The 23,882-nt window shown below is 32.9% G+C and overlaps 1 protein-coding gene across 2 annotated transcripts in view; it reads left to right on the top strand.

Moving 5' to 3' along the window:
• Positions 1-23,882, top strand: part of LOC123557320 (cholecystokinin receptor type A-like) — a 64,209-nt gene that overhangs the window by 7,231 nt on the left and 33,096 nt on the right. The window contains exons 1-2 of one of the 2 annotated variants that reach the window (XM_053543675.1): positions 16,337-16,923; positions 17,207-17,798. The exons of the other annotated variant lie outside the window; for it this stretch is intronic. Of the exons in view, the coding sequence (XP_053399650.1) occupies positions 17,390-17,798 (409 nt within the window). The 5' untranslated portion in view covers positions 16,337-16,923; positions 17,207-17,389. Of the gene's footprint in view, positions 1-16,336; positions 16,924-17,206; positions 17,799-23,882 lie in introns of those variants that run through there. 2 annotated transcript variants of the gene reach the window in all.

The following is a 23,882-nucleotide window of genomic DNA, read 5'->3' as shown; positions in this document are numbered from 1 at the left end:
CCTACAAAGTGATCGCCTTTGTAAATAATGTAGTTCAGATGGCGATCATAGATTGTGTTTTGTAACAATTTCAGAATAATGTCGAAGTATTTTATTTTGTTGAAATCTAAAATGATATGGTATCGCTGTGCAATGTTTTAGGCGTCAGCCCGAAAAGTTGACTACATATGACAGATAACTGTACAAAATAGCGTTATATAAAAGTGTGTAAAAGTACCAGACGTATAAGACTGACGAAAGATCTTCACATTTATCATACATGTTAATTAAGTAGCTTTTTTTCTTCTTCACATGAACATTGTTATCGAGTGATACTCAGAATGATATGTTTGCCCGCTGTTTTGGAATTTATTGACTACTTTCGCTACATTTTGGACTTACTGCAGTAAATAATAATTATGTTGATAATTTACAGCAATACAACCTATCGGCGCACCTATAACGAGTCGCTTTAAAAGTAACACGACATATTATTTTGTTGATTAAAAAGGAACTTTATAACCATAATCTGCTTTGACAATGTTTTTCTCATTCTGAAATATGCTTCTAATGTTTAGATGTTTAATATTGCACAGTTTTGAATGCGAATAAAGAAAAAATGTAAAAGTACTGTATGGAAACCAATATAGTTACGCAAACATTTGAAAATACATTCTTCTTCGTGTACAAGTGCGCATATAGACTCAACAAGCATAATTATAGTCACCCATTGGTTTGGCATTATCGGTCCTTCCTTCTGAATGACACAACATTCAGAGACATATCGGTTAGCAGTATCTTTATACAATTTTGTATAGATTTCTAGCTTCTTCGAGGAAATAATTCCCTGCAAGACAAGTTCCGGTCATATTGCTTAGGTCTTTACATATTGTTTGTAATAGAAATTTATACTTTTAAGTTATAAAATTATATAAGTAAACTTCAGCTCAATAACCAGATATAAATGAAATATTACGACCGACATATCGCGACCAACCTTGTTAATTACTAGTAAAATCATGAAAGCTATTGTCTGAAATCATCACATTTCCATCACATGCCTTAAGATTCCTTTTACTTTCGCACTAAATCAATTTGATCATTTCACTTGTATCACATTGCCATTTTCAAGAAAAAAATCTCTCGATCTTAGAAATGAGCTATAATTCTGTAACGTGTAATGTTGCAATTAGGAATTCGGATAGAACTTTATTCTTTTAAAATATTTGTAATTTTCGTGCCATGCGTAATTGAAGTGTTAAAACGTCCTATTCAGATTATTTTAAATTGTTTTGATGACTCATTGCTGTCACTATGGCATCAAGCGAACTGCTGTTCTATTTGAGTATTTTGAGTATTTTCATCTGGACAACATTATGCAAATAATTGCAAAAATGTATTGAGCAAGGCTAACTTCTTTGCTGTGAATAGCAGCACTTATGTGCTTTTCATTTACTGGTCCGTCTACAAGCTCTGCTTTAAGTGCCTGACTTGAGCAGAACACTCTACATTAATATTTAATTGACACAAAGATCCACACAGACTAGAAACATTTAAAACATTTACACAAAGACAAATTGGACAATAGCACTGAATGACTTTGATAACGTGCAGTTCTATATAACAATTGTTAAGTCAAATATGAGTGATAAATAATATGAATTATCGAAAGATATAGGCTTCGAAAGATGGACTTTATCTATGACATGCCAAATAAATATAATGAAAGCAACTGTTGTTCAGTACGTGTTTCTTTTAGAAATTATTTTTATCTACAAACTTCACTTTATAACTGAAACGTTCAAGTCGAAACTAAATGCAGCTTTCTTTCTATACTATAGGGTTATTAATGAAATGAATTCATATAGGCTTTGAGATATCTCAGGGTGGGTGTATTTGCATCATGACTGTCAGAAGACAAAAATGGGACCAAAGCGAAATCACTGGATCAACGATAATTTAATCCTTCAACTCATCAAACAGTAAAATTTCTTGAATCCCGTGTTGGGCTAGCTTTCTTGTTCTGTCCCTTTTGTTTTCATTTTACCCCTGATTCTCTCATACTGACTTAATCGAGTATGTGTTCGATATCATATGCACAAATCATCTAAAATAAATATTGTATCCAATATTGCATAGCAGAATGATAGTATAACATCATATTCAGACACATCTATAAAAGCTCATGAATTTTGAACAGATATTGTCATAGTTGGATATGAAAGACAATTTAGGTGGTAACACTTACGATGCAAACTTTGAAATTTAGACGTTTCTAACAAAATCATTCACAAAGGGGCGTTTTACAAATATTTATGCCTCCAACATTGTGTTAATGCGTAGGCTTACATGTGTTTGCATTTTATAATCCTGGTTGTGTTTGATATCCTCAGTGCTTCAAAGACTGTTAATTTTTATGTTGATTAGCAGTTTTTTTTGTAAGGAATGCTGCCTTGTGTCTATCCCAGTAATGCTATTACTTGTAATACTTTGAATCCTTTATAAATCCATGAAATAAACGTAAGATTAAAATACTTATTTTTCAAATACAGGCACTAAACTAAGGAACAGCAATACGTCAATGCGCAAGTCAAGGATTCAGGCTATGCATTACATGACATCAATCAAAATAACACAGGTTTTGTTTCAGTCTGCTGCATTTTTGTATTTATCGTGGTTTTGTCTTGTACAGAAATTCTGACAATCATTCGACAACAATGTATAAAATCATTTAATTTTTATTCACCAAACACGCAGTTTCCAGCAAGTCTCCAATGCGCAAAAACCAATACAGTTAGTCTAAGATTTCGTAAAACAGTGATCTTACAACAATACAGTTCTATGAAATAAATGATAACACAACACTATTTTAAAGATAGATAGTAGTTTTCTTATGAAATCTTATTATTCTCGTACATTTAAAAGTCTATATTTCTCTATCGTTTTAATTATCGTGAAATGTTTAAAGATAAGTTTGATCAAAAGTTCATTATAGCAATGATTGTCATTTAGTCTATAACACAGAGAGGATGTTTTTTTACTTTTGCATAAATTACAAATGTCCTTGGGTCAAACTATTTTAAAAGATAATCACTCCATTAATATATTCGTAATAAATTCATGATCGGGTAACAACAGGTGAAGATTTCACCTACTGTGAAATCATTAATATTCGTGGGGACTAATTTTCGTTGATTTCATGGTTCAGTCAATCTACAAAATTTAATCCCAACGAACAAGTAACATTCCCATTCATTTTATGTTCAAAAGTTGAAATCCACGAATTCATATCCTCATGAAATTGCCGTTTTGACCCAAACAACGAAATTTTATGCCCACGAAATTAAATAATTTTACAGTATTTACATGTAACTTTGTTTGATAGCGGGTCATTAAAGCTGTTGTATATCAAAAATAATTGATGGTGATAGGAAATTACATTTCTACTAAAAAAATTGTAACACTTAAAAGTCTTGTACATAGTCTTTATGTTACTAAAAGTCATTCAAGCACATTCTTGTACCTAATCAATAGTCATTGATGTGGTCGGAATTTTAATTCCATATGTCTTGCGTCTATTCAATACAGGTTATCAATTTCTTGATGTCAGTCAATATTTTTTATGTCAAATGTTGAAATGATTATCAACAGTTATTGATGTGGTCGGAATTTTAATTCCATATGTATTGCGTATATTCAATACAAGTTATCAATTTCTTGATGCCAGACAATATTTTTTATGTCAAATGTTGAAATGTTTATGATATTAACAAATGTAACTAAATAAAAGTGCAACATCCGAAACGCGTTTACAGATAAAACTGGAACGGAATCAGAAAAAAAAACTTTATTACGTTGTGCACTTATCTTCAAATCTTCAATGTAGCATTTAACAAACTTGATAATGATAAAATAAACAGTCTGCTATCTGACTGTTTTATTACATTAGAGAATTTTACGTTATGACTTGATTTCGAACACATGAAATGTGTCAAAGAACATCTGACCATTTCTATGTACTATATACTCAGTAATTCCAGTCGAAATGATATATAATTGTAACAAAATTGTTTCAGAGTAGTTGACAGCGCAATCTTAGTACAAACGTTAAACATGAAAGTATTTATAATGCCACATGTACTAATCATATTTTCTAATTATAACAGCCTGAAAATATTATATCTATTTGAAGTAATGTCGCATAAAATATGTAAAACAACTGCTAAATAAATGTCGCTAAGCTGCATGCTCTTATCTAACGACGGAGGAAAACACCATTTTGTCCCATTATTTTAAGCACTGTTGGCACTGACTGTGTTTGGGGATGACAAAATATTGATATTGCCATCAGTCAACTAAATCAAATTAAATCGACCAAATGAAGACAGTTTCTGAAAAGTTTGAAATCCCGGAATTCGTGGCACCGCAACGTTTTAGTTTCTGCTAAAACGCCAATATATTAACTATTTCATAGCTAAAAGACTTATTACAGCATTGATAGCTGCTACTTCTGATTTTCTAATGTGTCAACTACAGAATTAATGGCAGTAGCCATTTCGTACGAACGTGTTCTTGTACAAGCAGCGTTTGTAACATTGTCCGTTAACTTAACTGAATCGCTCCTTACAAGTGAATCTTCTAATTTGATACGTCCTATTGTTGATTGTGTAAATCGCTTGCAATGTTCTCAATTTTGGCATCTCAAATGCTATCTGACACGTACGGAATATGAAATCACAACCTCTCTTGCTATTTAAAAAATAATGTTGAGGTTAAATCTGTGGTAGGCATGGTAGTTTAGAAAAAAAATATTGCTTCGTGTGAGACGATATTCAGGACCATAATGAATGTATTACATGCGCAGTTTTAAATAATTCATGGTGAAAATTACTTGGGTTAAACAGAAAATCTTTCTAAATCGCATTTAATGTTAAGCATTACTGCAATAGACTAGATAAGATATCTTAACATTCCTGTATTTATTGGAATTTTGCGTTTTACAAAATAATCGTATTTATCTACTGACATTACAAGTTTGTGGCAGAGATATCATCACCGATGATATAATTGATCTGATAGCGAACAGACAGTCGATTGTGCAAACAGATAGAAAACAGGCTTTATCTTCTGCCGCCATTTTAGACAGATTAGATGTGCCCTATAATCATTGGAAGCTCTTACGATAGAATATATATAAGCTGCTGTGGATTATGGTGATGGTGGCTTTCCCTGTTGAATATCCATTCTTGTATTTTCTACTTTTCCCCAACACTCAGCCCTTTCATTTACCCCTTACCCTCAATATAGTTAAAATGTACTTGTTCGAATTTTGAAGCAAACCGTCTACCATATCTTTTCCGTTACAATTCTTCTTGTTGTGGGCCTACTTTGCAATGCTCGGCTCTATGGCTGTGTTTTGGGTGCTCTGTGCTTCCGGGAAATTAACGCTTACCTTTTACCTTTTGTAACGAATGCGGAATATTTTCATTGCACCTCATGAACAACTCAGTCAAATCAAACTTGATTTACCCTGCTTGTCTGCGTCATACACTTCAATAAAAACGATCATTTTACAGAGTTGATCACATCGCTTGTTCCTATAATCAATATTTCAAATTGACAAAATGACAAAATAGCACTAAAATGCAGTGTAAAATGCCGTGCTATTGTCTGTCTATTAAACTGTCTTTTAAATCCGTTGACATTGGTAGTACATAAAACAAGAAATATCATTAAAAACATATTCTGCGTTGATAGGGATTTAATGCACTGAGAATGTTAGATTGCAGTATAGATGAAGAAATATAATAAAGTTATTCATTCATACTGTGTATGCTTTCTCGCATTGTCCTCTTTAACAAAGTGAAGTTTTAATAAAATCACTGTGACACTCCAATGTCAGTCTCCCGCGCGTTGTTTACATAAGAGATCATTTCTTCTTGATAAAATAATGACGCTTTGCAAAAGAGTTCGAAAATTTCTGTGCAATTTTAAAGTAATACTGCATTTCTGACACTTTTCGGTCGATACATCAATAAATGGACGACATTTTGTGTTTCAAAGTTACGGTGCCCCTAAAGTGACATGTTACACACTTTTTTTTTCCACTTACTAATAATAGGTAATGTGAGACTTTTTTTTATTTCGTTTAAACGAAATAGTTATTTCGTTCAAACGAAATGATTTCGTTTAAACTTATTTCGTTAAAACGAAATAGTTATAGTTATTTCGGTGTTTCCGTATACGTGGAAAAGACGGACTTTGGCCTGTCTGGTTTCCAAGTTTAACTGGAAAGAAATAAACATAAAATAAAAAGATGAATACCAATTCGAAGAACAAACTTGACACACATATCGCCCGCCCAATACGTTTCTCCGAATTGGTACTCGTCTAAATACAACCCAACACTAAAAAGCTTTGCTATTGTTGTGAATACTCTTTAACATGAGTAGACTTTAAGGTCATATATATTTCAATAATGGATTTAACATAAATAGCAGTCAGTAGTTTCTTTCGGCATTTTTGCCTACTTATGTATGTAACACAATTACAACGCAAAACAAGTTATCATTATACTCAATGTAACGGTATCGGTATTTCTGTTATATTTCAGACTGTCAGTTTTGAAATGCTTATATTAAAGAGTGCTACGTTGGTAGACTGTGAAATATCTGTTACAAGCAGACAGGTTAAATTGAACCAGACTCAGATAAAATAAGATAATTGCTTGAAGTATGTACTTAATTCCTATGTTAAACTGTAGCATATTTAATTTAAATTCGACAATGAAAGAATCCTACTGGTATCCCATGGGAAATGCTTTATAGTTTTAATTTAATAAGACATAATATGACTTTTGGTGTAGCTAATGTGCCACAGATGAGATTTTTGATATCATGATACAATAAATAAGATTTCAAACGCTGTGCAAGCGTAAAAAAAAATCAAAATTAGTGTCGAAATGATTTTAACAGTGGTGTTTTTTTTAGGGGGGGGGGCGGAGGGGGGGGGGTTGCCACTGACCGTTCCAAGGCGGTGCCCAACTGTGTTCCTTTATTTGTTCGTTTTGTCCTCATGTGTTTGTTTTGTATGCGAGTATTTGTGTGTGTTGATAGTGTGTACATCTGCGTGCTGTGAGTTTCGTTTTGGGGAGGTTGCGTCTTTGGAACATGGCATTCGATCCTGTCTGATATTTATCCTTGTTTTTTTAACAAGGAAAATACCTTATTACTATCATTTCTGACAACTAAATCAAACCTATTTGAGATAATTTGAAAAAAAAATCAAAGATTGCCATTACTAATCATGTTGTTTTCTAGAATGATGTGAAACAGTAATGGTGTTGTCTTAGTGAGGAAATGAGGCAAATGCTTGCTCTGGAAAATGTAGCTGAAACGGTGTCAGTGTAGTCGCGTGGTTCTGGTCGGTGAGTTAGATGTGCTTGAACTTCACCTATGTCGGATCGAGGTTCACATGTCGTCATGCTAACATTATCCCCAACCCCACCCCAACTGACCAATGGTTATACTCAAGTACCCGTATGTGTCTGCAAAAATGACCAAATGTGGAACGAGGGTGTTCCTCAGTAATAAAAGCTTGCAAGTCGTTTTTTACCTGAACTATGTAGATGTAACCGAAAACCCAACAAATACATACATTGTAACACCAATAAAAGTAAACACCGTTCAGATGTTTGAACATTTTATAAGTAATAAGAGGTTTGTTTAAATTAATTGTGAAAGTTTCACTAACTGGTTCCAATGTTGCCCTGCAAATTTTAACAATTTAGTATTCTTTTTGTTTTGATAGAGTAATTGCAAACTTATTATTTCCTATATACGAGTACCTGCTATACAGATTTTGTGCTCTTAATATTTTTATTTCTGCCTTATATACGTGGACAAATTGCAACATTTTACGCTTTCAGGACTATGGATACGTGCATTTTCTGGAAAGAATATACTTCACTCTCTTTCTTTTTCTTTTTTATTTTCTTCCAAAATTAAAATTTGAAGATCGCAATCTGTATCATGATATGACAATATTGCTGAATGTCTAAAGAATTAATGTCTATATTAAAATATAACCCAAAGCTGCAAGTCTAAACAAGTCGTTAATATCTCTTTCCTTCTTCAGTTGTTTGGCGTATAAGTGAAAGGAATGTTCTTTTAAATTAGCTTTTAAACTAAAATACAATAAGACCATTTCGAAGAATGTGTTGCGTGCATTAAATAAACGCTTTACCTCCGAGTTAAATGTTTTGAACAATGTTACTGTTGGAATCTTTAGACTTCTTCACGCCAATTTGATACAATGTCTATAACAGTATTGTTGTAATAAGTAATTTAAGGTATTACGACGTTTTCTTTTAATGTGTTTCTTTCAACATTTCATTTCACAAATGGTATTATTTTTAATTCCATAAGTCATTAGGATCTAAGACAAAGCGCATTATAAAACTTTGCATCTGGAATATTTCAATAATCTGTGTTTTGTTTCCGGTTTTATTACTTTTCATGCTACATACTCCAGTTAAGATGTATAACAGACAATAACCATGACCTGAACCTATTTGTTCAGTAATATTGCATTTCAAAGAGCATCAGTTCCAGATTCCGGATATGTCTTACCTAAATGCATTGAAACACATGTATGGTTGCTGCACATTTTGTGTGTGTGCGTTTTTTGTTGTTGTTTTGATTTGTTGGTTTTTTTTTTTTTGCTAAAAAGCTATGAAAATTATCACAGATTACGTCTCCATGTTGATAACAGATTACCATTTGGACCAATGGGCCTCCATGGCCGAGTGGTTAAGGTCGCTGACTTCAAATCACTTGCCCCTCATCGATGTGGGTTCGAGCCTCACTCGGGGCGTTGAATTCTTCATGTGAGGAAGCCATCCAGCTGGCTTACGGAAGGTCGGTGGTTCTACCCAGGTGCCCGCTCGTGATGAAATAATGCACGGAGGGGCACCTGGGGTCTTCCTCCACCATTAAAGCTGGAAAGTCGCCATATGACCTATCATGCGTCGGTGCGACAAAAAAAAACATTTGGACTAAATGTAATGTGCAGCTCGTGTCACATAAGCTTAAAAGTTAGTTACATCCTAAGTTCTTTCCTAAGCTTTTTAAAACACACGAATCTGTCTTATTTTCGAACGGCTTAGATACTAAGAATATCTTAATAGTAAAAATGGCACTACTTAAAATGATGTTTGTAAAATCCTTTTCGTCACAAAAAACGCTTCATGAAACAGCTATTCCCTTACGTTTCATTTAAGAATCGCAGGCTATCTTGTCTGACTGTCGAAACAGGCCCCTAATTAACTCTTACCCTGTTTCATTTATACAATGCACGGAGAAGATATGAAACTTTATGATTCATAACTCTATACATGTTCAGTTCTACCAGATTTGTTTTTTCTGTCCTGGCTCTTGGTTACTGATTTATCTTCTGAAGCCTCAATTTACCGTTAAATGCAACAGAATTTCTTTTTTAAATTGTATTGTTATTAGACTTTGTAGCTACATTTAGTGAAAATGAAACTATTAATCTCTATACAGTTTCCGAAAACGGAAAACGAATGTGATTAAAAACTTTAAGACATAAAATAGAAAAAGTGAAAAGATTGTACACAAATGTTTCGAATTATATACGTTGTTCACACTCTTCAAACAAAAGTATCAAAGTTTTGTTATTGTTTTTTTTTTTAATAAACCAATAAGCTTAATTTAGCTTGCTGTTTATCAGTGTTTATCATTCAGTTCGTATTTAAGAAATAATGTATAGAAAACCCGTGTTTTAACGTTGTAAATGTACGGAAAGAGGTTATACGTCCGCGGAATAATTTCACGAGGGCGTAGCCAGCATGAATTATTCTGGCGACGTTTCATCGATTTTGAGTGTATTTATTTAGGTAAAACACGATTTCTTTCTAATATGCCCTTAATCTAAATTAGGGGATAAAATATAGTATCACACGTTGGCGTGACATCTTAGCGTAAGCGTGTTTTAACAGAATCATGCATATCAGAATGATATTTAATCTTAATTCTTATTTTGTACAATAATGAATAGCCATGTTCACTGAAAAAAGCAACAATATTCATCACTGATCAACACTGATACGTGTGTTTTTTTTTTTTTTTTTTTTTTTTTTTTTTGGGGGGGGGGTTTAACGCCGTTTTTCAACAGTATTTCAGTCATGTAACGGCGGGCAATTAACCTAACCAGTGCTCCTGGATTCTGTACCAGTACAAACCTGTTCTCCGCAAGTAACTGCCAACTTCCCCACATGAATCAGAGGTGGAGGACTAATGATTTCAGACACAATGTCGTTTATCAAATAGTCACGGAGAACATACGCCCCGCCCGAGGATCGAACTCACGACCCCGCGATCCGTAGACCAACGCTCTACCTACTGAGCTAAGCGGGCGGGCTACGTGTGTTTTAGCTATCCACATAAACCACAATAAATAGTTTAAACTATATTGTTTACGTCTAGCAGATTCCGATAACAGCTAATGAACAGATGAAACGACAAGCCTCACTAGATCTTACATATGTTATATCATAAGTTAAAGCTATTAACCTATGTTATGCCTGCCAAATTACATTATATATATATATCCAAGAAAATACTGAGACTAGGCAACACTGGCACATAATAATATGCAAGTTCACGATAGATTTAGGGTGATATTTAGTCATTTGATAAAAAGTTTTGCTTCACTGAAACACTCATTTTCACTCTTGTACTAATAAAACCTGATTAATAAAATGCATCATTAAAATGGGACTTCAAGTTTCCCTACATATCTTACCATCTAACTTCTAATTATTTTAATACATGTTGCATAGATCTCACTGACTTAATTTAAAGTACCTACAAAAATGACAAAAATCAGGAGCCTTGAATCTTTAAGCCGAATTTATGTATTAGCCAGTCTTCATGTTCACAGTAATTCAATGAAGGCTTATCAAGCGAACCATTACGCAAAATTGACTATTGGCACGATCATGTGCAAGTTCAGAAACTAAACCGTCCTTGAAATAAAGAAAAGTAGAATGATATTTGGTTAAAGGTTACTAATTCAAAATATTCTTTTGACCATTTCAGATCTTATCTACGTATCATTACAAAAACATCACTTTATCCGACACCTACTCTCCTTCTATAAACTAACGAAAAACAGAAAGAAAATAGGGATTGAATAGCTCCAAGTAAGCTGTAAAATAATTGACGTCTGCAAATTTAACCCCAATCTGACTAAAGTACTTGATCTTCTAAACGAAGATCTGAGAACGACCCATTCACATTCGTCTTCTGTATATTTTGGATTTCCAGTATTCCAATCAGACGACTTGTTCGAATGTCAAAGAGTAAGAAAAATGTGCAGTCATTCTAGGGCTCGAACCCGGGACCGCTCGCTTACAAAGCAAGTGGCCTACCGACTGAGCTAGCCGGCTATCTGATACATTACGACATAAGAATTGTAAATATCAAAAGTCAAGGCTACAGGTAGATTTGCAAGATGTTGTAAGCTAGGCTCTGATTGGCTAGCGAAAGGGTCGTCAGAACGAGGCTATGAATAGGTCGTTCTCAGATCCTATGCGTAGCGTAATAGGAGATGTACTTCAGTCAGATTGATTTAACCCCTACTTTAGTTTTTGATTTGTAAAACTTGTCACAGTTGAGTATATGTAAGAAAACCGTCTCATCACATGCAGAATGCATTCAGCAATGACAACGTGCGATTAAATCAGTCCTTCTACACGAAAGTTTTAACAAACTAAACAAACTAGGATCTACTTACTTTAAGATTATTAGATATAAAGTGATTTTTTCCGTACTACATTCGGTTATCTTAACGGAACCTCTTTCATACAAACGTTCTTTCAATTAAAATATATTTTCTATGTGTTACTTAGTTCAGTCGGTCAAAACTGCTGTCTGTTAAAAAATGAATATTTTATTCAATGTGTATTGTCTTTTTACCTACGGAAATTACTATGTGCATTACTAGTAAATTCATCATCATTTTCCATCACCATCGCCGTCGTCATGATCAAATTTGACGTCGCTGTCGTCACATTTTTGACGTCGCTGTCGTCACATTTCAACTTAATTAATCATAATAAAAACTTGTTTATCATTACTCATACACCCTCTCGGTCAGAATGATATAATACCAGTACATATCAGATCATAGTGTCAGTGATACTTACCTACGTCAGTACAAAACATGTAAATGTTTACATGTGTGTAATATTCTCATAAGGAAAAAAGAGTTTCTCCCATTTTTTTCATTGTGTATTCAAGTATTGCATAGTCACAACTTAAGTGTGTGGTAAGTTGGTATGAACTATGAATTACTGATCAAAACATTTTCAGTTTTAATATTTTTTTTTAATTTTACATCCTTACCTATCACAATGTGACAAATGTATAGATTAAACATATCAAGAGTTGCACAATACACTGAGCAATAACTATGCATCACTTGTCCCGGATATGTCATGTTGCGATATTATCAGGAAACAAGATTTTGGCAGGCTGGCACAGCGGGGAAGGTGCCTTCACAAATTTTTAATATTCTGTGGGCCATTCAAATAACTTTTTAATGTTAATCAATTAATCATTGCGGTACCTGTACGTTTAATAATATACGCAAATAGCTTTGCACCTGCTACAACTCTATGTTGCTTGCAAGGTTCTTGTAATGGAATACGTAGTACGGAAAACTTCTCTATTTTTGTCCCAGATAATTATAATGACTTTTAAGTTCTGTCATATTTGCAAGTATGTATTCACGATTATTTCTAACACTGTCATCTTTTTAAATCAACGGTTAATATAGAGATCATACAGATACAGATCAGCTCAAGCGGAAAATCCATTCTACTCGATCGTCGGAGGATGACCAAAACGAGTACTAAGATTCATCGAGTCAGCTATTTTCCATCACTGACTCCGAGAATTTTTGTGAAGTAATTCAGAGGAGATCCTTGGAGTGACTCGAGATGAAATCCAATTAGCGGAATACACACCTGTATTGATTTCCTTTGTTGCAGCGGTACCTCGGATTTTTTTTCAGGGTGACTTCAAGACGAATATATAATTACCTCTGGCGATTTTAATGGTGTTTCTAGTAACTTCGAGGGCATATTTCAAATTACTCGGAGCATTAAAAATATATTTTATGTAATGATATATGTAAAAAAAAAACACAATGTCACTGATAGATAAGTATGAATTTAAGTTTTCTTTGATTGCGTAAAAATTACATTTTATTAACATACAGTATAGATATGATCGTTTTATTGATTTCGTATTTAAAGAAGACTCGCATGTCTAATTAATTTACGTAAGTATAAATTCAAGTCCTTGTGATGAAACCAAACTTAAATCTACACGTAGATATTTGAATATCCTTTTTGAAATCGAAAACGTATAAATACGCGAAGAAAGACCGTTTTTATATTGAACATAAATATAGATAAATGATCAGTTCTCCTATGATTTCATTATAAAAATCACTATGCTTTAAGAGCCGTTTTTCTAAATTCTATCTCGTTTCACATAATTTTCAATTCAGTCCAAATTACCTAACCCTTTTTTACACTTAATTCACGCAGGTGGAAACTATTTCAAAATCGTACTTATCTGATCTGAAACTTATATTCAGGTAAGGAAAAAATAGTCTCGAAGTTGCGTGAAATCATGACGCGGCACTTTAAATGGCCTACATTGATTGTTTATTACAGACTCGGAGACGCATGGAGTAGCCATATCATACCGCTATATATATATTATTGTATTACCTTTATAATTTCGACTCGGTGTTCCTTCAAGTAATTACTTGAAGTGACGCTAAAGTAATAAAACTACAATTGCCGGTACTCCGAGTTAGAATCATGCAGTACTTGGAGGAATTCCTCTCATTGCAATATTTTTCCTCCAAGGAAAAACGGAAAGTGGGGTTTCCGCGTGAGCTGATCTGTTGTTTATTCATTTTTATCTAAAATATATGGATGTAGCACACTTCTATTAAAAAGATAAAATGGTTTATGTACGTATTGACCATTTTAACAAGCAAAAAGTCATACATGGATAAAATATGACGCTTGTAGAATAATGTTCACTTTCTTACAAAAAAAAAATGAGAAGTTTTCCGTATTACGTACTAATTACATTATCGGGATATGAGTTTACTTCTTTAAAGCAAGAAACCTACAAGAAATTCATAAACATGTGCAACCTTAAAAGAACGAATTTCCAAATTTTTCAAACCGTTTTATCTTATTATAAGGTAGTTCGTTTAAAAAGCCAGAAGTAATGGCGTAAACACATTTATCCGGATAAAGTAGAATAAAGACGGAAAACGAATTATCATTTTATAAATTTATGGCAACTCATGAGTTAATTCAAAACAACGACAACAATAGTCTTTCTAAAGATGGAATATGATTTTAAACGTTTGACACGTTAAATCGTTCCAAAATAAAATCTTAAATCACTTTGAAACATGCGAATCTTTTTAATCACAGACAAATATCTCAAAAACAAGCAATTTCACCATATTATGGATAATATATTTTTTTTAGATTATGAGAAGTTTCAATAAAACCTGTGAAGTCAACATCTTTTCAGTACAATCAAGCAACAAATTAAGTACATGACCCTATCCCTTTAATTTGCTGAACTTTCTAAGTATGCTCTGAAGTTTAGAAAAATCAGGGTTCAATCAAATATTTCACCGTAGAGCATTTTTTATCCGAACTAGAGAACTACCCAAATAAAACTAAAATAATTGCCCCATAAACTTTCAGGTATGGCAGAAAGAATTTAAACTTTAGTCTAATATGACTGGGTGTATCCTATTGAAGCTCCCTAGAGGGACTTCAAACTTCAGAACTTCTGACTTCAAACTTCCTTATTCCTTAATTCATTATTTCTTATTTCCAAGTTGGTTATACCTAACTGCCATTTTAATTATTTCTAACTTGTAAGTTCCAATTTCTTTACTTCATTCTTCAAATTTATTATTTCAAACTGCATTTGGTGGATTTGAAAATTTCGTTTTAATCCTGGGGTTATATTTTGGCCAATCAGTTAACCGTGACCGTTAATAATTAACGAAAGCTAGAATCACACTGCCCTGAATGGGCTTGCGGATGAGTTCCGGATTCCCAATCCCCGGATTGCTCCGGATTTGTAAAAAAAATGGGTTTCGTTACGTTATACATCTCTAATGCAGTCGTAACAGAACCTTAATTAAACTTATTAGAACAGGAATAAAACCGTAATAGCTCGTATCTTTTTACCACAGTGATTGTCTTCCTGACTGTTACGATCTTTTAAGATATGTTACGATCTTTTAGAACTGTTACGGATTTATTACGGATTCTTTACGGATATATTATCCGTGGCAAAATTTTGAACATGTTCTAAACTTCTCATGCCCCCGATTTCTGAACGGATACACTGGATGACTTACGAATGAGTTAGGAGTTCTACGGATGCGTTACGGATGCTATCCGGAACTCATCTGCAAGCCCATCCGGGGCAGTGTGATTCTAGCTTAACGTAGCTATGTAGTGTTACGGTGTTTTGTTTTGCAAGAAGCACAAAAAGGATTCAGACTTCCAACACTAAAATGCATTGCATTTACAAACGTCATCAATTAATGGAAGGATTTTTATATGACTTTAGTTGTATAATTTTTTAATACACTGATGAAAATAATTACTCTTGGGACAATATACATTAATTCTTTCATCCTTTTCACCTGTACTAGTTAGTCAATTACATACTATGAATACGGCTTTATTTAATTAAAACCATATGCTTTTATAAGTTTTCGATCGATTTCAATCATTTTTTCAAGATCTCGTCAAAATTAAATATCTGTCAGGTGCAAAAATTAATTGCACCTCCTCTCTAAATTTAGGTATCTCACAGACTATTAATCAGTAATATAAATTGTTTTTTCTCTTATTGCTCTACCGTCTTTCTGTAATCTGTAATCTGTAATCGGTTTTGCTTTCTTCCCAATTTAATTGCCTTGCCAATTAAACTGCCATAAATTTGCAATAAAAACAAAACGTATATGTTTTATTTTAATTAAATTCTTTTACCGTACGTTATTTGCGCACAAGTTAGTCAGAAAGAATTGAAATAGACCGTTAACGTTGTAAAACGATATGGGTATAAATCTAACATCTTATTCAAAATAAATAAATCATACATTAGCACAGCTTCTGTTTCATTTAACAAACCTGATTTTTTGCATTTTCCGCTCGTGGTTCGGAACCTGATTGATTTAAACAGAACACTGGTCACGTTTGTTATAACGAAGCGTCTGTTTCTAACAATCGCAGTGGCTTGTTTAACATCACGGTATCAAATATTTTCTTTGATTGGAAAACACGCAGCGTTTGATAATAGTGATTTAGCGGAGGCTCATCGTTTTACTTTGCCTAGTTACCGAATATCAACGCTTGATTTTAATCTAAGAACATTTCTAGGATTATTAACTTCTTGGTGAAATTAATGTGAATTTTTTTTATCTAATTTTCAGAGAGAAGGAATGTTTTTATACGAAATATATATACTAATATAAGCTACATAGAATGCATAGCCGAACGTGTTTCACGCAATCGCCGGCGGTCATGGCAACGACATGTGTGGGAATAAAAGAGAGAAAATATCGGACAGTGCCAAATAGTTCTTAATAAAAGATGACAAACTCAGAATAATCTGTTGTCAACGGAATTAAATAATTTGTTCTATTGGATTTTTCACTGTCCTGTGTATAAGATATTTTGTTAACAGGACAATAACTATTGTTTTCTCCGCGGGAAAAAGACATCACAGCATCCGATATATAAATATCGGCCCGAGGCGCGCATTAATCTTTAGCGGAAAAACGAGTCAATATGTAATTCTCTACATGAGATATATAATTAAATGTCCGAGTCATACCAATATTCAAACAGAAATGTGAATTAATTTAGTTAAAACATGGTATTAATTTCTACATTTTAGACTTTTGACCTGAGTTTCAACTTGCTTGAAGCAATGCGGATTTTCTCTTTACAATTTATTCTACAATGGAATACTTGTCTTGTCGCAGTATTTGTTTTACAAACGTTTTATTTTAATGTTGTATAAATAAATACTTATTATATAATCGGATTAAATATATTGTATTTTTATTGTAGTATTGGATTGAACTTAAAAGATTTATTCGAAAGTAAGGAGAAAGGTAAAAACATCAAAACGCATCATTTAATATTATGGATATCAAAATAGAAGTAATTGATATTTAAATATTTAATGTTTGTTTATAATAGATAGTGCAATTATACATTATAAACTGTGATCATTTCAAGAATTACGTGAAAATGGCAGAAAATTCGACTTATCTAGCAGGAACTAAAATGAATTCAACACCTGGATTCTTTTCTTATGAAGATTCGACTGTGGGGATAAACATGTCGATAAATGGTACATTCGATGAAAACGAGATCACACCAGTGAAATTTAAATCACCACCTTTGAAGGTGGAAGATATCATAACATTACCTCTTTATTCCCTGATTTTTATTCTCTCTGTTATGGGAAATTTACTAGTGATTATAACATTGATACAGAATAAGCGAATGCGGACCGTAACAAACGTGTTTCTTCTCAACTTGTCTCTTAGTGACTTGCTGTTGGCCGTATTCTGTATGCCGTTTACTATCATACCTATCATGCTGAAGAACTTCGTATTTGGGGCGACGATGTGTGTATTGATTCGGTACATGCAGAGTAAGTAAATAGTTATAACAGTTGTACATTCTATCAATTCGTATAAATGAAATATTGACCAAATATAAGCGAAATGCAATGTTAACGTGTTTAGATACATTTATGCACATTTGTAAATAATTCAAAGTTACTTCATTTTTTATTTATTTTTGCGAAAATTATATGTCGTGTCATTCAGATTCTAAGTGTTACCATTGTTATTGTATGTCGTTATTCTTATTGTATGTTCGATATTCTTATGGTAAAAGTCATCATTGTTGTTCAATATCTGACAATTCTATTTACAAAACGTGTCATTCTTATTCTATGTTATGTGATTGTATTTGTATAGCGTCGCTGTGCTATTTATATCGCGGGAAATCGCACATACAATAAGAATATCAAGCTTACTGCCAGTACAAATACAACAACAATAACGTCTTTTACAATAAGAATATCGAACATACAATAAGAATAACGACATATAGAATAACAATGGTAACACTTAGAATATGAATGACACGACACTGAATAACAATATCAAAGATACAATAAGAATAACGAAATATAGAATAATATTAATGACTTTTACCATAAGAATATCGGACATACAATAAGAATAACGACATATACAATAACAATGGTATGACTTAGAATATGAATGACACGACATTGAATAACAATATCAAAGATACAATAACAATAACGAAACATAGAATAACAATAATGACTTTTACCATAAGAATATCGAACATACCATAAGAATAACGACATATACAATAACAATAGAAAATTTTAGAATATGAATGTCACGACAATGAATAACAATAACAAACATACAATAATAATAACATACATATATAATTTAGCAACGTTTGACATGCCATACCAGAACGTTACTGTACTTTTATAATATTTTCGACTTGAAATGAATTTCATCATATTGTCTCAAACGAGTTTCATGTTTTGGTTGAAGGTCGAGAATGTTCGAGTTTCGGAACGAGACCTTTGGAGTTTCAGGTGCAGGGACGAGTCTTTAGACAGCGAACTAATTTTACCTTTACTGTTTTATAATGTTTCTGTAATTTATTGTATGGAACTACCCATGGTTAGGACAGAAAGTAACTGTGGCTTAAAGTTTTACATTATAACATTACACATTTTCGAATCAATAGGAAATCATATGTCGAAAACTTACGTGTACTATATACACTCCTAGAAGCACTTCAAAGAAATATCGTTTTCTGAAGCTAGCATCTGAAAATGTGTTGCTAAAATGGATAGATATTCGCATGAATTCATCTTTTGCAGGCAGTTTCTAGTACACAAGAGAATAATATAGCTTCTTCCATACTTCACTATGATTACATTTTGTACTAACGTGTAAAGATCTTTACGTTTTTATGCAGCAAGTTCTGTGAGATTTTTCACACAAATTAATCGTTTTAAATGGTCCTAAGTTTCTTAAGAGATATTCATGAGATGAAATTGTATTTGAAGATTGAGAATATAATTTTCTGGTTTTCAATTAAATGAACCTAGAACCGAGAAATATTTAAGGCAAAAACTCGTGTTAAAACCGTGCCTCAAATCCTGGTTATGAAAAAAAAAATGTTTCACACTCGTCATCAAAAGGTACACTTTAACATTTCAATAAGGTTATTTAAGACAAAACAGAGTCAGTAGAAAAAAATGTTGTTAAATAAAAGACTGCAACTTTAATTCTTTCAACTGATGGAATTCGTGTATTAAGTTAAAAATACTGTTATTTTGAATATAGTAGCTTAATATCACGAACAACAACGGCTGGTGCACAAAAAATTTATTTTGTTAACTTTTGGCACTATTAAAAGGTAACATGCATCGTAAATAAAGACAATCTTCACAGCTAAACAAAACAAAACATTTTCGGTGATCAGAAAGCCATAACACTAGGAGCATCATCAAGCCATTCCTCGTGTTGCCAATTTATTGGCTTCGTCATTTGCCCGAGGACTTGAAAAGTCCAAATAATAATGCTTTTATGACATCACCCAATTTATACTATTTTTTGGTCAGCTTTATGGAATTTCTTGAAAACTTCATCATGTTACCTTATAACATCGTGATGTGAACCATGAAAGTCAACAGGAAGACTTTTTTTTTTCATTTTAATGTTTCCAGAATACAAATACCTACCCGTTTTATACCCACGATTACTTTCAAACCATGATTACTATATTGTTAAAAGCTTTCTATGCGATGAAAAGCATCGCCACTAACTCAGTCAAAATCAAGTTGCAGCTGGACACTAGTACACAACTAAGTAATAACACTGCCTAGTTTAAATATACACTTGCGTCTTCCGTAAATGTTTACATCAAGACTGAGTGATGATCACAGTTAACTATATGTATAGTGCATTAAATGATGTATCATCTTTTTCAGTAATGAGTAAGGTTATTAAGGTGCTTTTCAAAGATGTAAGATTGCGTTTGTGTTTTTGCTACGAGCGTATCCAATGTTGGTTGAGTTGGCTAAGCCAATCAAAACTTGTATTTGATATACAAATCAAACTAAAGGACTTTGATATTGGTCTAAAAGTCGAGATTGAGTAAATTATTGCTGACTTAATCCTCGTATAAAATCGGCAATTAACACAGTATTGGCAAAGATTACTTAACCTTTATCATGCTAGACACTATTGATTCTACCTTTGCGACCAATGCAGATCTTGATCAGCCTGCATATCTGTGCAGTCTTATCAAGATCTGCATTGTTCGCCATTCAGTCAGTATCATCTTGGTAAACATCCCTTTTTACAGTTAATGGTACTGTCCAAAAGCAAAGATGGACAAGTTTATTATAGAAATTGAGCAGGGTAAGGGTTAATTAATTTGTTATTACTAATAGCCTGTACAGTTGAACACAAGACTGATAAATAGAGAACAAGATAATGGTTGAAGCGAATGCTTTGTGTTGTGCTATGTGTCAATGACCAGTCTTCTTCCATTTCTTATTCGTGTTAAGAAGTTGATGCATATTTGTAATCTGAAATGCACCAATTTGAAACCCAACACACAAGTATTTTTCTTAACAATCAGAGATGACCTATTTATTATACGCTCACGTAAATGTATCAATCACGTTTAAATGCATCATTAGCTGAGAACAATGGCAATTATAACGAACGCTTACATTGTAATTACAAGTATCGTAATATGAGATAATTATTTTGCAAATGTATTTTCAGTTAGTTTATAAAATGAAAGGTATTGTTTTCCATTAAAAGTAATAAATTTTGTTAGTTTTTTGCTCTATGTCGTATTTCTGTTCGACAAAACGTGCTGAATGCGGAAAGACTAAAATATTAACACAAAGCAATTAGTCGGTATGTTTAATAACACACGGATATAAACAAAGAATGTAATTGTTTCACCAATGCAATGTTAAGAAGGGGAGCGGTGGTTTAGTGGATATGGTGTCGGCCGCTCAATCCAGGGGTCGTGGGTTCGAGTCCCACTGGGGTCACGACCATGACTTCTCATATGACACCAGTACTGGTTTCTCCTGGAAGCGGACTCGAGAGTGGTTCCAATAAACTTGCAGCTTTCAACGAGCAAAAGCAAATTAGTATAAACTAAATGCAATGTTTGACAAGGAACATATTGTAAGTACCAGCCTTTCTGTTGTGTTTATTTCGGAATCAACTCAATTCGTAAAAAGGTAGTTTCTTCAATATCATGTTCATTTAATTTCATGACGAAACAATGAGGTCTGTCCCAAAATGTTTTTACAATATGATTTTGAATCTCAGAAGTCATAAAGCATAACGAATAAATATAGATTAGCAACTGTTGTATTTGACCGAATTATCTGTTATATATCAAATATTAGAAAATAAGGTTCCCAAACTCTTTTTTTTTTTTTTTTGATACTTAAAGGCACTAACTTCCAGATTTTGGCTAAAATTATCTTTCTTTCAGATTGAAGTTTAGTCATATTATGGAAAAAAGATGACCGCGTCGGGAATGGAACCCGGACCACCGCGACAATAAAGAACTTTTCAGCTGTCATTACCAATAGCCTATGGAGGATTTAGTGTTCAGTGCGTGTTAAATATAGATATTTATAATCGAGGCTGTTTACTTCGAGGAAATTTTCATCGTAAAAAGTAGTAAAAGCAACCAATTTTCACGTGTTTCTGTAACATATCGTCTGTTGAAAACCAGACCCTGGTATCTGACTTTTTGGAAATTTTTCAGGAACTTGAAAAAACTTCCTCAAACGTATAAAAATGTTTATTTTTGTACCATTATTAGTACTTTAGTGACAAATCACATTCTTTAGAAATTAGGAAATGTTTCTACTCATTTGCTCTTAAACTTAGGACAAATTTGGACAATTTTGTTTTGGCATTATAACTTTGGAGTTTTATCAGCATTTTCTTACAGGCAAAACACCTCATTTTCAGATAATATGTTTTGGCTTTAAGCAGATATAACTTTCTTTCTGCGCCTCTCCAGCCAAAACGTTTCAGCTAAAGATGCGTGTTTTTGGCATTCATGATTTCTAAAAATCTGATAAAGAATAATATGCCAGAACCTAGTATATGGCCATAACATACTATAGCTTTACATTTTTTGCGAATATTGTTTGCAAACTGGGGGCCAGTCTATTGCATATACCAAAGCCATAGTTTGGTTTTAATAAAAAGATGACATAACACGCATTTCAATTGTGCTATATAATAGTATTTATGTATACACTGATATGGCAATGCAGTTTGTTTTAAAAAAAATCACAGATTATCGGACAGAACAGAGTAACTTGACGTGCGGTGTTTTGGTTGTAATACATATTTATTTTGATTCAAAAAAGTTTGATCTAAAACATAGTTACTTGAAAAAAAAAAGACTTTGATGATACTTTATTTTAATCCTTCAAACAAATCTGTAAATATTTCACGACTGATTTCAGACCATTATACTTGAAATCATCATATTAGGTAAATATGCATTTTTACTGTTTATTACGTGTCACAGAATTTAAATCTAACATAAAGTAACATACACGAGTAGTTTACGCCTATGGTATATACTGAAAATCTTATGGTATTCACCCAGTAAATAGTAATTTAAAAGATAGTATCGCATTAGTACATGATGCAGTCAGTAGTCATTATAAATTTCATTTATATCATACTTCTCGCACTCTGTAGTCATTACACAGAAATATCTTTTATCATACTTGGTGCCATTACTAGTAATAATAAACATGTAGGTCTCGTCAAAAAGTAATACGAGTTACATAATAAATGGTAAGTAATATGGCATTACATAATAAATGGCATCTATTGAATACCTTATTATTCACCCAGTAAGTAGTCATTTAAAAGACACTATTGCATTCGTACATTATGCAGTCAGTAGTCATATAAATTTATATTATATCATACTTCTTGCAAATCGTAGTCATTACACAAAAATATCTTTTATCATACTTGTTGCTATCGCCCGTTATTAACAATGTAACCATGTAGAAAAACTGTAACATATACATCTCCTCAAAAGTAATACATGCTCCCTTTTCATAGTTCATTAAAACACGGATGGCTCTGCACCCACAAAAATACTTCTGCTATAAAATATTTCTGTTATAAAAAGAGTTTGTAGCCGTTAATAGAACAAGGTAATTATCTACAACACAAGAGCTGTTTTGTAAATATTTGTATTGCTGTTTTGTAAATATTTTAAGACTGCACTGACATGAAGTACTGTGAAGTACCTTAGTGTATAAAGGTACTTGTGAAAGTATATTGTACTTGGTTCCAGTCATAGTATAAGCATATACTGTTCTTAATCCATGTCAATATCATCATCCGTTTCCTGTCTATCTGGTTCAGGCAGACGTTCCTTAACACCCTGGCTAGCAGATAATCCTTTGTAGTTATCATGGAATTCCATAGAAATTACACTTTGCTTGCACGAAGACATTAAGTCCTTTTTCTTTGCACTTGATATTGGGAGCTTCCCTTTATATAAAGGTTGAATGGTCTCATTTGGACGCTTCGTTCCAAGAAGCTTTACTTTCTCGAATTCTTCAGCTTCATCAAAATTGTACTTG

The sequence above is a fragment of the Mercenaria mercenaria genome, chromosome 5, assembly GCF_021730395.1.
Source record: "Mercenaria mercenaria strain notata chromosome 5, MADL_Memer_1, whole genome shotgun sequence".
Classification (NCBI taxonomy): domain Eukaryota; kingdom Metazoa; phylum Mollusca; class Bivalvia; order Venerida; family Veneridae; genus Mercenaria; species Mercenaria mercenaria.
This window is presented reverse-complemented; position numbering and strand designations above follow the sequence as displayed.